The sequence below is a fragment of the Rhipicephalus microplus genome, chromosome X (genome assembly GCF_043290135.1).
Source record: "Rhipicephalus microplus isolate Deutch F79 chromosome X, USDA_Rmic, whole genome shotgun sequence".
Lineage (NCBI taxonomy): Eukaryota > Metazoa > Arthropoda > Arachnida > Ixodida > Ixodidae > Rhipicephalus > Rhipicephalus microplus.
The window spans coordinates 6113923-6127214 of NC_134710.1; the positions used below are offsets into that span (position 1 = coordinate 6113923).

The window sequence follows — 13292 nt, forward strand, 5'->3', positions numbered from 1 at the left end:
CCTCGCCGATGGCATCGAAGCACGGAAAATAGTACCAACGGTTAACGATGGAGAAGAAAGCCGCCATTATTAAGTTAGTGAAGAGCGGCCGATCGCAGGCTGACGTGAGCAAGGAGTTCGGCATTTCCAAGCAAACAGTTTCCGATTTCCTGAGGAACAAAGACAAGATTTTGGAAGCGGCCGAAAAACCGCCTGGTGCCCAAAAGATGAATGCAAGCCAAGCTGTCCACCGAAAGCTTGAGGACGCTTTCGTCGTGTGGCATAATTCAATGATTGCCAAGCGGTTGCCAGTCTCGGGCTGCATCTTGAAACAAAAAGCGGAAACTCTCGCGCTTCGAATGGACATCACGGATTTTAAGTTCAGTAATGGATGGCTGAGAAACTTTAAGCATCTGAATGGCCTCAAGTTCAAGAAGATGTGTGGCGAAAGCGGCGCCGTCGACAGTGCAGTTATTGCGCAGTACCGCAGTGGAAAACTCCAGTGTTTGTTGCAGCAGTTTTCTGCTGACAACATTTTTGTAACTGCGACGAAACTGGCTTGTTTTACAAGCTGCTGCCGGAAAGAACACTCGCTTTTGCTGGTGACGCATGCCATGGTGGCAAGCATAGCAAAGAACGGCTGACCGTTCTCGTCGGCAGCAACATGTCTGGTAGCGATAAACTTCTGTTGTTAGTAATCGGGAAGTGCAAGAGCCTGAGGTGTTTTAAAGGGGCAACGCTGCCAGTGTTATACAAAGCCAACAGAAAGGCATGGGTAACGCAGCCGTTGTTTGAGAGTTACGTCCGCAGGTTGGACAGGAAGTTTGAACAATAGAACAGACGTGTTCTGCTCTTCATTGACAACTGCGCTGCTCATGATCACATCAATAACTTGAAGGCTATCCAGCTGGAGTTCATGCCGCCCAACACGACTGCGATCCTCCAACCGATGGACCAAGGCGTTATCGTAATCTTAAACTTTTGTACTGTTCACGTATACTCAACCGCATGGTGCTGTGCTGAGAAAACGGGAAAGGCTACAACGTTGACCTTCGGTCTGCTGTCGGAATGCTTGCGGACGCACGGAAGGCAGTAACGCAAGACACGCTTCGCAACTGCTTTCGTCACGCGGGCTTGGTACTCGACACAGAGGCAGCACACTTGCCCCAAGAAAGCAACAGCGGGACTGACCTGTGCCCTCTCATGGACGATATCAACGACCTCCGCTCTGCTGCTGCTTCCATGCCCACGGAAATAACTTTTGAGAGGTTTGTGGACGCTGACAACGAGCTCGACTTCTGCGCAGAGCTAACCGACGACGAAATAGTCAGTCAGGTTATGGCGGATTCAGACGACTCTGATGTCGAAAAAGAGGAACCAACGCCTGCGCCACCTACAACCGTCGAATTGATGCGAGCATTGATGACGCTGACATCGGTATACAGTGATGAAATGACCCTTGCTCAGATTGAGGCGAATGTGATCACATGCAAACGGAACGTCGTTCAAACAAGGATCAACAATTTTTTCAAGCCACTGTAGCTCTAACACCGGCTGCCCTGACGGCACCCGCTGTCGGCTGAATGCATTTTTTTAACGGCTCTTTTCAGAACCACTGACCCGCAGGGCGCGGGTTCGAATCCCGGCTGTGGCGGCTGCATTTCCGATGGAGGCGGAAATGTTGTAGGCTCGTGTGCTCAGATTTGGGTGCACGTTAAAGAACCCCAGGTGGTCTAAATTTCCGGAGCCCTCCACTACGGCGTCTCTCATAATCGTATAGTGGTTTTGGGACGTTAAACCCCACATATCAATCAATCTTTTCAGAACCACCCCACTGATGCTTTGGCAGAGTTCCAGAAGTCTGGTACTTCGACCGTTACCCTCTTGATCTGAGAAATATCAATGAAATGGTGTGTTTTTTGCTTGCATTGAAAAAGAAATATCAGCAAAATGGTGCATTTTTTTTTTGCTTGTATTAATTTTTTCGGACGGTTTTTTCCTCCCTAGAGGGTCCGAAAAATCGGCAGTTGACTGTAGTTATAGTACAAAAATAACTTGATAGTCGAATTCTTGCAGTATAAAAACGTAATTTTGATTTTCATCACGGCGGTCGCATTTTGATGAAGCTGGCCTGAGTGCTGTGCAATGAGAAGGGTATGAACTTGAGCTTTTTGGTACATAATTAAAATAAAAAACAACACGAAAAAAACGAAGACGCGACAAACGAAACATCATTCACCAATGGCAGCGCACGTTACAGAAGACCACATTGTCGAAAATTCCGGAGCCTTTCAGTACGGCGTGCTTCATATTCATATCGTGGTTTCAGCTTATAAAAGCGTAGTTCTCACTCGGAAAGAGGAAAGCGGCACATGTAGGTCTATAGAGATTTTTCAAAGCAAAGGAGCAACTGTTAACTCAAAAACGGCACGTTTTATTACAGCAATGTATAGAGATCCATTCATATCTAAACAGCCACAAACAGAAAAGGAAAGCAGTATTAAAGACACGTGTGAAAAACGAAGTAGCAACTTACTGGACTAGTTTCGAAAACTTGCGCAATTTTTTAGACTTGTTCGCCTCATTCTTTTTCATTTGTTTGTAATATTTGTGCATACGCACTCCTTCATAATAGTAGAGCACTTGTGCTATCATGTCTACTTTATGTTCTTTACTTGGAAATGAGAGGTTGTAGTTATCTACCACAAAGTCAATAGTGAAATCATACACTTCCTTATCGCCGGCGTGCTTCTGAAATTTTTCGCTCAGCTTCTTTAAAAAAATCTAATAGCGTGGCATTACGGTGCTTAAGGCTTCCTCTTGTCTTCAAAACTACAAGAGCTGATGCAGCTCTTGACATATCAGATGTCCCAGTCAGTCCAAGCTTGCACTTAAAACAATTTGTATTTTTTCCTCTTGTCTTCAAAACTACAAGTTGATGCAGCTCTTGACATATCAGATGTCCCAGTCAGTCCAAGCTTGCACTTGAAACAATTTGTATTTTTTAGGAGTTTCCGGCAAAGAAACTCGCATACATAATAAATTATGCATTCGGTAATGCTGTAAATGCAGGCATTGAATTAAACACATCGTCGCACTCAATCTCATCCTGCACCAATCCGTGAAGCCTGTTCTTAATCTCATCCAAGCGTGACTGGCTGGCCAGATCCTCCTTGAAAGCTGATGTTAAATCATGCAAGCTAAGGGGTCATTGCTCTTCACTACGAAGTAACTGGCCATTCCTGTACTTGGGTGGCTTTACGAGACTGTAATGAATAGCATGCTGTATAATTGCAAGAACGTCGGCAAGCAGGGATGTTCATTTTGGCCTCCAGCTTGGTGTAACACCAAAAAACTTTTCCAAAACATCTTAGTTAAACTTCGTAGTTAACACAAATTTGAAGTTGCATTTCGTAAACAAGTAGTTTGACAGATGAATTGTCGACAGAATGGTCACTCTCAAGCCCTCACCAGTGGTTCGTGGGGAGAAAAAAAAAAAAAAAAGAGGATCAGTTTGTTCTGCTTTCATTTCCTCTCAATTATTGATCCATTGTAGAAAGGACTCTGGCACTTCAAAATCCTTTACGCCTAATCTTTGACTTTCCTTAGGGTGTATGCGATTCATGACATCAAAAATGTTGGTAATTCGCACTGTGCAATCGACTTTTTCGTGCATGTGCTGTAGCCAGAATTGCATTGAGGCACAAAACAGTTCTTTCCCATTTCACGTCTTCCTCACATGAATATAATAGCATGGACTCTCGTCGCACGCACGCATGCGTGCACGCACACACACATACACAAAAACAAAAACAAGAGTGCAATGTGACAACTGCTTTGTCTGAATAACACCTTGGTCTGAACAGCGCCCGCTCGCCACTCACACGGTTGTGAGCCACGAGACTGCTTCTGCCATCTCGCGGCGAAGTGGAGGAACCAAAGTTAAGCGCAGTGAGCTCGCGGTGGTGGCACTCCGTCGTTCCACCCATACTTCTTACACCGTGGCCAGGGCCAAGATGTGCTCCGCCGGCCTTCTTGTTGAGAGGAGCAGCTTCGCAGCCGCAGCCAGCAAACCGAGCCCCAGCTACGTGTGGACCTCGCACGTAACCAGAGTAGCTATAAGGTGGTGAACAGTGGTCAGCAGCTACGCACTTGCGGCAGAGGAGACAACTTGAGGCTGTGAACAAAACAAAGCCATGAACAGCTGCGGCTGTCGCAGGCTGGTGCAAAACATCGTCGCCATAAAACTAGAAGCTGAGGTGCTGTCATCCTCGAACTCAAAGCTCATCCTCCCACAATTCAAGTGGCATTTACAGACAGTTTCCAACAGCACGCGTGTTTTTCGCAGCGCAGCTACGCACCCATATGCGCATGACAGTGCCATACGCGCGTCTGGTGACACTAGATGCGACCCTGTGTCTGATGTAATGGTTTAAGCGACACCAAAGCTGCTGGAAAGTGGCTGAAAAGGCCACCTCGAAACTTTAAACATGCAGCAGACCTTCCGAAATATTTTTTGTAGAACAAATGTTTTCTGACTCCTAGGAACAGCTCTCTATCGAATAGTTGGCATAAATTTCTGGCAATTATTACTGTACAACACTGTCAGATTGCAAAGCTTACACCTTAATTCGATATTTGGTTTGAAAAGGTTTTTACCATTACAGAACTTTGATGTTACTGTAGTATAAGGATGAGGGGCACGCACTTTTGTGAAGTTCACCAGCTAAGTGCATTTTCCCACACATGCAGATTGGTTCACTCAAAGGTCTGTCAAAAATTACTATGTTGCCAAAACAGGCAAATGCAAATGCATTCCGAAAATTGAGTGGTTGGACTAACCACTGAAACGAGCTGAATGCACGAAAAACAAATTCAACATGCCAAAATCAACGATCTGAAGCGTTGGTCACTGGTGATCGACTTGAATAGGTGTGGTAACAAAAGAGTTGAAGCAGTAGCTTCTGTAAAAAGGTGACCAACATTGTATTAAACAAACAGTGACAGAAAGTTTTGAAGGCAAGATACCTTATTTACGTAATCGTGTAATGAACTCAGTTTTTTTCTGGAGAAATCGGAGCAGAATTGGAGGTGCGTTGTAGAAGGTACTGTGTAGAACACTTATAACGTAACCGCTTATAGTGCAGAACCGCTTACTATATCGTTTTTCACTACTCCCGTTTACCCTCCAATAGAATCCCATGTATATGCATACAGCAGTCCCCCCCAAGATGAAAGACCGGTTATAATGCGATTGCCGGAAATTGTTTGTGACATGCACGGGAGCGAGTGTGCTTTGAAGTGAACGTCGAGGTCGTTACGGGGGAGGAGGGGACACGGAGTGAACGAATGAAGGGCAGATGGAAGAAAAAAAAAAGGAAAAAAGACCACGGGACAATGTGCGGGCTCGCCGACTAAGAGAGGAGGACGGTTGTCTCGGTGACCGATGAGCCTTTGCACCTGCTTCGTTGCGGCTACAGCATACGACATTGCTAGCATGACTTCGGCCGCGCACCACTCAACGTGGCACGTGCGATCCCGTCCTTATTAACTGCATGCGCTTGACAGTTTTTTGTCGGGAAATACGTTGTTATCGAGCTTGCAACGAATATCACGTTTGCTTCCTCATCCGTAAATTGAAAACCTTTCACGGTTTTATGACGGAAGCTTTCATTTTTGCTGCCAGTGCACTGTCATACGTAAGCTTGGCGAGTTGTCGTTGCTGCTGATCTCCTGGCCGTGAACGCGAACTTCGTATCACGCACGCTGTTCTTGGTTCACTGCTAGTGCGATCTTTTTGAGGCCAAATCTTCATGTTTTGGACAAACTTTCTGCGACAACATACCAAATGGTAAACTAAGTGCAATCGGCATTGGTTGCGCTGCGATCGGTAGCAGTCGCGGGAATCTAAGTTGCGGTTTGGTACCAAATTAATGAAACTCTTTGCTGTGGCTGCGCATGACGGAAGGGATACATATCGTTTATGAAAACGAGGGCGGCACATGTAGTGCTCAAAAAGTGGTTCGCGATTCGATTGCGATGTCCTAAATGGGGTGCGTGTCCTTGAAAACGAATGGTTGGCGTCTTTCAAGGCGTGAAATTCTGGACGTGATTCGACATAGTTTCTGCGTAATGTGCATAATCGAGACGGTCTGGTAGTTGCCGAATTTACGCGATGGTGTTTTCATCTGTTAGACTCTCTCCTACCCCCCCCCCCCCCTTTTCGTGTTCATTTCATTGGCAATGCGTGTCTTTGGATGTTAAACTCATTTAACATTCAGATTTAAATGTTAGCAATCACGCATCGCTTTTATTTAGCAATCACGCATCGCTTGTTATGATTCTCAGACACGTGAAGCTGTATGCTCAACACATTTCGTGCAAGTGCAGCCCTTGGAAAAGGTTGTTTTGGTTGTAGTGTGGTACTGCTTATAGTGCGGATATTCGCGACTTCCTCGAGTTACGTTATAAGTGGTGTATACTGTATAAACAAACATCGTAATCATGACATTAATTTCATGTAAGTACATGACTACATTCCACGCTCATGATGCGCTCGTGGTCATTTTGCAAGCTCCACATATGTACCAAGTTTAGTATTACGTGATGTGAATGGATGACGAAGGTATGTGACTGATGCAAATAGGATAAAAATGACATGCACGTCACGTAAGAATATGACTAAGTGCCACGCTCATGATGCACTCACTGTCGTTTGGCCAGCTTCACACATATCAAATTCGGTGTTACGTGACAAGAATGGATCACGACTGATGCAAACATGATACCGTATTTACTCGCATAACTTGTGCACCCCTAATATTTTGCTAGCTTTACAAAAAGGACGTAGGGTATGCGATGTAAGAAGGTATAACATGGAGAGAATTGAACACGCTCTGAAAAACGGAGGAAGTGTCAAAGCATTGAAGAGGAAACTTGGGATAGGCAAAAGTCGGATGTATGCACTAAGAGACAAAGAAGGCAAAATAACTACCAATATGGATAGGATAGTTAAAATAGCGGAGGAGTTTTACAGAGATCTGTACAGTAGCAGTTGCTGTTATAAGGGAGCACCCACAAGGGATCTTGACGTCATAATCAAAACCATTAGTACTCATCTCCTAGATGGCAAATGAGCTCTAAAAATTTCCCTACTATGGAAAAAGAAAAGTTGCATGTGAAACTGATAGAAAACGTGCTCTTTTACTCTTTGGATAGTGTTAGCTGTGCAGAAGTGCGCAGGGAGTGCCAAAATTTGAATTTCCCCGAAATCATCGTTAGCATACCAAACATGGCAGTAGGCGCCGTTACAAAATAACACTGCCTTTGATATTACTTATGTGCTTCTCATTGTTGTGTGTAGGCTTTATATAATTGGTTTGCTCATTGAAGGAGAACTTTTATATTTTGAGGAAAAATAGATTTTCACCACTTTGACATGACAAGTCTTTGTGTTGGCAATGGCTGCACGTCTGAAAAATGGGCATGATTATTTCTTGCAGTTGTTCAAGAAACTTGAGCAATGTAACCATGAGCTAAAGAAATACAGCCATGTAAACAAGAAGGCCTTGGACCAGTTCATCAATTTTTCTGACCAGAAGGAAAAGCTGGCGAAGCGCAAGGAAGAGCTTGACCGTGGACACAGTGTATGTATTCTTTTTAGCGGTTTTTTTTTTGGAAGGGTTGACTTTGTTCCAGCCAGCAGTTGCCGCCATTAGTTTGTGACGGTAATAAAACGGAGGCAGCTCTACCCCCCCCCCCCTGCTATAGTGCCCTGACTGTCCACCGCAGCGCCTTCGGCGCGAAAAGTGGAATAAACATGGTTTCATTCATTCATTGTGACGCTGTTACTTAACCCATGATTCTCCAAAGGGAAGTGAAGGCCATATTACAGCGTGTCGCCGCTAACCTGAATGTAGCTTAAGGATTGAGACCAAGAAATCATCAAAGAAAAAAGTTTAATTGACATCTACAGCTTTCATTTTGCATGTAAAACCCAACTATAAAATCGGTATTTCATCCTGTGGAACGAGTATGAGCGGAAATATAAGAGTTTTTCAGCCGCGTATTTATCTTCCAGGAGTGATACCTCGTAGTTTTGAATAGCTAGAGCTGTAATAATGCCCAAGCTCTCTATTGTGATGTACTGGGAACTGGATTCTCACTTCGTGCTCATAGGATTTCATGCTCATAGGTAGCTATGATACAAACATTACATTTTGATCATCTGCAGAATGACTAGTTAAGACTTGATCTGAAAACTGTTTGTGGTATTGCACTTTGCATATTGTAGTATCTAGCTATCTGACAATATCTACTGTTTGCAAAACAGTTTTTTTTTTCCTCTTGTATCCGGAAACAATAGAGAAGGGGCTTCGTGTATTCTGTTCACGTATTTAGCTACAGGAAAAATGATTGTATGCGGTATTTACTAGCATAATCCTCACACTTTTGTTGGCAGAAAACGGATGCAAGGTTGGGGGGTGCGAGAATTACGCGGGGGAAACTTTCTATGAAAACGCACAGAGCGGAAAAGGAAACGAAGTGGCCGCGAATTGTGATTCTCACACCAGCAACTAACAGCAAGCTTTGAGAAGTACTAATTAAAATTTACCTAAACAATAAAAGCAGAGGTTCAACACAAGGCAAGATTTATTTGAGACACAAAAAGTGCAATCAAATAGTCGAGAATTGAAATATCATACGCAAAGCTTGTGGGCGTTGCGGGCGTAGCGGTAGCGCTCTTCGCTCAACAGGAGCCCTCAAAAAGTGAGCGTAGGATGTCAGTGTTGGGCGGATGGCTGTTTAACAGAATCGTCCGCATTTTCCTTCTGAAGAAATAAAGTTTACCATCAATCCCAGTCTTAAGCACATGGCAGGCCCAATGCGTCTTGGTGGCTTTCAGCTGCCGTAACCAGTAGCGAACACAAAACTCGTCGACTTTGAAGGGCCTACCAGCGGCCCTGTTGCCGTTGTTTAGTGCATGGTCAATCACTTTCAACTTGAAAGCAGCCGTGTAGCTTCAGTATCGCCCCATAACGTCACAAGATTACCGACACAACATATAAAACACGCCGAAACGTGCACTTGCCGCGTTGGCTTGGCTTGGCTTGGATTGAATTTCCGTGCAATAATAGTGCGCGTGATGCTTAAGAGATGGCACCAGATGGCCTGCACTATGATCATCAACGGCTGGAACGAGCAGACGAATTATTGCGGCGATTTTCGGGGGTGTGATAATTACTCGAGGAAAAAAAAAATCATATTTTTGTTGGGCGATGGGGGGGGGGGGGGGGGGGGTGCGAGAATTATGCTAGCGCGAGGATTATTCGAGTGAATACAGTATTTGAAATAGGCATGAAAAGCTACACAACTTTGTTTAGTTTTACCAGATTGGACGTAAAATACACCTAATAATTTCTGGACCTTTGGTATAGACTTTTTTGTTCATGGTCGCCGCCATATTGCCTAGCTGTGTAGTTTCTGTTTTTTTACTTTGGTGGGAATTGGCTATGCTGTATATGATTGCAGGAGTAGTGAGACACGATTCTATTTTTTGTGTAGTAAGGGAGTGATCTATAGTCAAAAGTTCGACGGAATCCCATCTGGTCGCGTACAAACATGATGCAAAATAACAAAAATGCCGACTGAGGGACAATACACAAAATTTTAAAAGACGTTTCAACTCCCTACAGGGGAGGGGAGCCTTGTTCACAAAGTAAGAAGTTGCTTTTGACACTTAATGACGAAACAGTTTTCCTTCTGTTTTTTTTTCTAATTTTGTTTATACGAGGTCCTAATATTGCTATCTCTTATGATCTCTGTTGTTTTTTGCGGTAGCTGTAGCCTCATCACAAGGATTTAAATAATATACAGATGAACATGCTTATAACGAACCTCCGTATAATGAATTCATCTATATAACAAAGTTTTTCTATTTCCCGTTGTTGCTGGATACAAGCACATGTATTTGTGACCTATATGTAACTACGTAACAGTAGGAGACAAACTTGACATACAGTTGCCAACCGATTTTTTGGACTTGACGTGGACAGCGAAATAGTCCGAAAAATCGAAGAGTCCAAAAAAATGGTCATGCTGTGAAAATGAAGTTTATTCAGATCAGAAAAGCCTAAAAACAAAAATTCCCAATAATTCCATGCTCCATGCTGATCTTGGGGACAAGCAAATTTGGCTCTATTTGGGCTACGGTAATGTCGCTGCCAATTGCGTTGGCAATCGCTGCCACCAACCCGCCGACCGTTGCGGGCAGCAAAGTTTGTGGCTCCATGAAACCACGCAAAACAAAACTTGATACCGGTCGCAAAAAGATGCATGCAACTTTTCGCCTGTGTAGTGAAATTTAACAACACGGTCTTGGCTTATTTTACCTGCGCTGGCATCACACAGTATGCGAGTCGAATTTCACTACTATCAAAACGCTACCACCATGGCTGCAATTGAACCCGTGTGTTCTAGGAGTATTCTACCACTGTGATCATGTAGTGCTAATGAGCCACTGCGAAAAGCAGCGAGCATGGGTCGGGCACGACGGCTCAAGCTAATTCAGCACACCAATAACACGACCACATGTGGAATGACAACCAGAAAAAAATCGCAGAATATCAATGAAGTCAATGTTGATCAGTGTGGCGAAGCGTCCGTCAGCCCATCCGTGCTTTCACACGTCCGTTCGTTCTTGCTTCCGTCCGTCCACGCGACCATCCGTGCATCCATCCATGCGTCCGTCTGTCCGTTCTTGCGTCAATCCACCCCTACGTACGTGCGTCCGTCCGTGCGTCCGTCCGTGCGTCTGTCCGTGTGTCCATCTAGTGAACACTCCAAGTACAGTAGAATCTCGTTGATACGATTACGGTTGATGGCAATTTCGCGATAGTACGAAATGTTAAGGTTGTTTTGGATGGACTACATTATATAAGATACACCGTGATTCGGTGTAATACAAATGGTTTCCCCAGCCACGGCGGATAATACGAATGTGCGATTGGCCGCTGCATGCCAGCAGCGTAACGCGGCAAAAACAGGCCGTGAGGCCGACGCCACAAAATCGGCCCGAGAACAATTTTCTCGCGATGCAGTAGCATAGTATCGCCTTTTTACTTCACGGCTTTATCTTCATTGGCTGCTCTAACACTGTATCTCTCAAACCACGTGATGTCAACAACTAGCTGCAAATCGACATGGCGGTGAAGGCATCGACGGTATGTCACGTCGGCGCTATCACGAACTACCCGCGCGGCCATGAAGTTAAGCAGCGCATCAAAGCTTGCGACCTTGACAAGGACGCAGTTGTCGAGAGCCTGGTTTAGATTACGATCGCTCATAACACCGGAAAAAGAAGAAGGTGCAGCAGCAGCGAGTCGGCTTGCCCGAACGTGTCTTGCTTTTGCACTGCCGGCTGAATCCGCCGCTGGCGCTGTGTAAGCTTGTGTCATTTTGACAGGCATGTTTTCCGAAATAACGTTAGTAAAGGTGTAAACTGTTTCTTTTCAGTGCCTTGTATGCATAATTATAACTTCGCACAACTTCAGTGCTCAGAAAATGGGCAAAATGAAATAAATTCTCAAGCGGCGATGGCGGCGATGGGGGTGGCATGTATACGAGGGGCAGAACGAATGTAAACGTTTTCGACTGGCGCAGACGGGGTTTTCGGGCCGTGCTGGCATTTTCGCTTGAATTCTCCAATGAGAATTCTCCAGGACACATTATTTTTCGTGTCGATTTCGTGGCGCGGTTTTCCGGCTGCTCAAGCGAGGAGCGAGTGAATTTCCAATGAGTTAGGCCGCTTTCGCTCGCTCTGTCAACTGTGAACGCGCTACGCCAGCAGCATGAGCAAGGAAACCGCGGCACTTAATTAAGAGTCCGTGAAGGCAGGAAAGTTACATCAGACTTTTTTCAGCAAGGTGTAGTCGCCAATGAAGTTCTTGTTAATCATTTTTATCAGCTTCAAGTTGTTTTTGGTTGATACGAATTTGGGCTGATACGAATATTTTACGCACTCCCTTCAAATTTGTATCATCGAGACTCTACTGTACTGCCTTCTCTCATCCCCTGTGGCACATACCCGCTCTAGAGCGGGTATGTGCCACAGGGGATGAGAGAAGGCAGTACACTCACACCTTAAGGTACACTCACACTTTAAGGAGTTCCGCCCTTAAAACAAATGCCCAAACAACCTACTAGCTTATTAATGATGATGATAAGGCTCACTGAAAAAGAAAAGGTTTGCAGTTTTGCAAGCCAGGAAATATAACTTATCAACGTTGCTTGTTGTGCAAGTTGGGACAAGTCAATGTGCCATGTCCTCGTTCTCTGGCTCGTTTGGTGTCTGTTTTTTGCGGTGCACTACATTATGATTAGCCAAGAAAGATTGGACATGGCCTCCGAAACTGTAAGATTGTGCGTGCCAGTGCACGCTTTCAATCTTAGAGGCCACACAACTAGCCACTGCAAGCCAAACTCGACCAATGGAACAAAAAATCCAACGTGGAAGCTTTCAAAATCGAGCAGCATAGCTCAAAACGGCCGATTAAGCCTGGAAAATTGAGCTTTGGTGCATAAATTCGTACAAAAATTTGGCCGCAAAAATGCATTAGTGCAATGGGAACTTTGGTGGTGCATTTGTGAATTCCGAAATATTCAACAAGTCCAAGTTTTTGGAGTCCAAAAAATCCAGCGGCGACTGTAATGAATTCTCCCTGCGGACAATCTAGGAATTTGGCTCCAGATTTTGTCATTTTGGTCCAAGCATGCATCTTCGGCGAATGGCCCGCTGCATTCGAAGTGCGAAGCGGCATCAGCACGTGCAATGCACTAAGCGAGATCGAGTGCTCATTATTGCGGGTAGATGAGCGCGAGGCGGGCAGATGAGCGCGCGGATGAGCGCGAGGTGTTCTTGCTGCCGCGGGCGCATGCACAGATGAGCCACCCCCCTACAAATCAAAAACAAACAAACAAAAAAACTACTTTTGCGCTGCAAGTGCCACGCCTTTAGTTATTGTCGCATATGCACAGCCGCGCTGGATACGGAGAGCACCTTACTGAATAGTCTTCTGCGGTATCTGTGTCGTTCGCTCTTCGCTTTGGATGCTGTGTGCGCATGCATGGTTTCACTGTGGGCGCATGGTGTGGCCGCTGACGATGTTCAGCTTTGCTTTTTTTTTTAATGTGGGCAAACGTGTCACCACCACAGAAGGGATTAGGCACTGATGGAAACTCCGAGACCACGGTGACGACGTATCTTTGGAAGTTAACTCGTGACACGCTTTTGTCTTGCGCCGCGTCGCGAGTTT

The 13292-nt window shown here is 45.1% G+C and overlaps 1 protein-coding gene across 2 annotated transcripts in view; it reads left to right on the forward strand.

Moving 5' to 3' along the window:
- Positions 1-13292, forward strand: part of SMC3 (structural maintenance of chromosomes 3) — a 310016-nt gene that overhangs the window by 205884 nt on the left and 90840 nt on the right. For both annotated transcript variants that reach the window (XM_037426550.2, XM_037426551.2), the window contains exon 26: positions 7482-7625. In XM_037426550.2, the coding sequence (XP_037282447.1) occupies positions 7482-7625 (144 nt within the window). The remainder of the gene's footprint in view (positions 1-7481; positions 7626-13292) is intronic.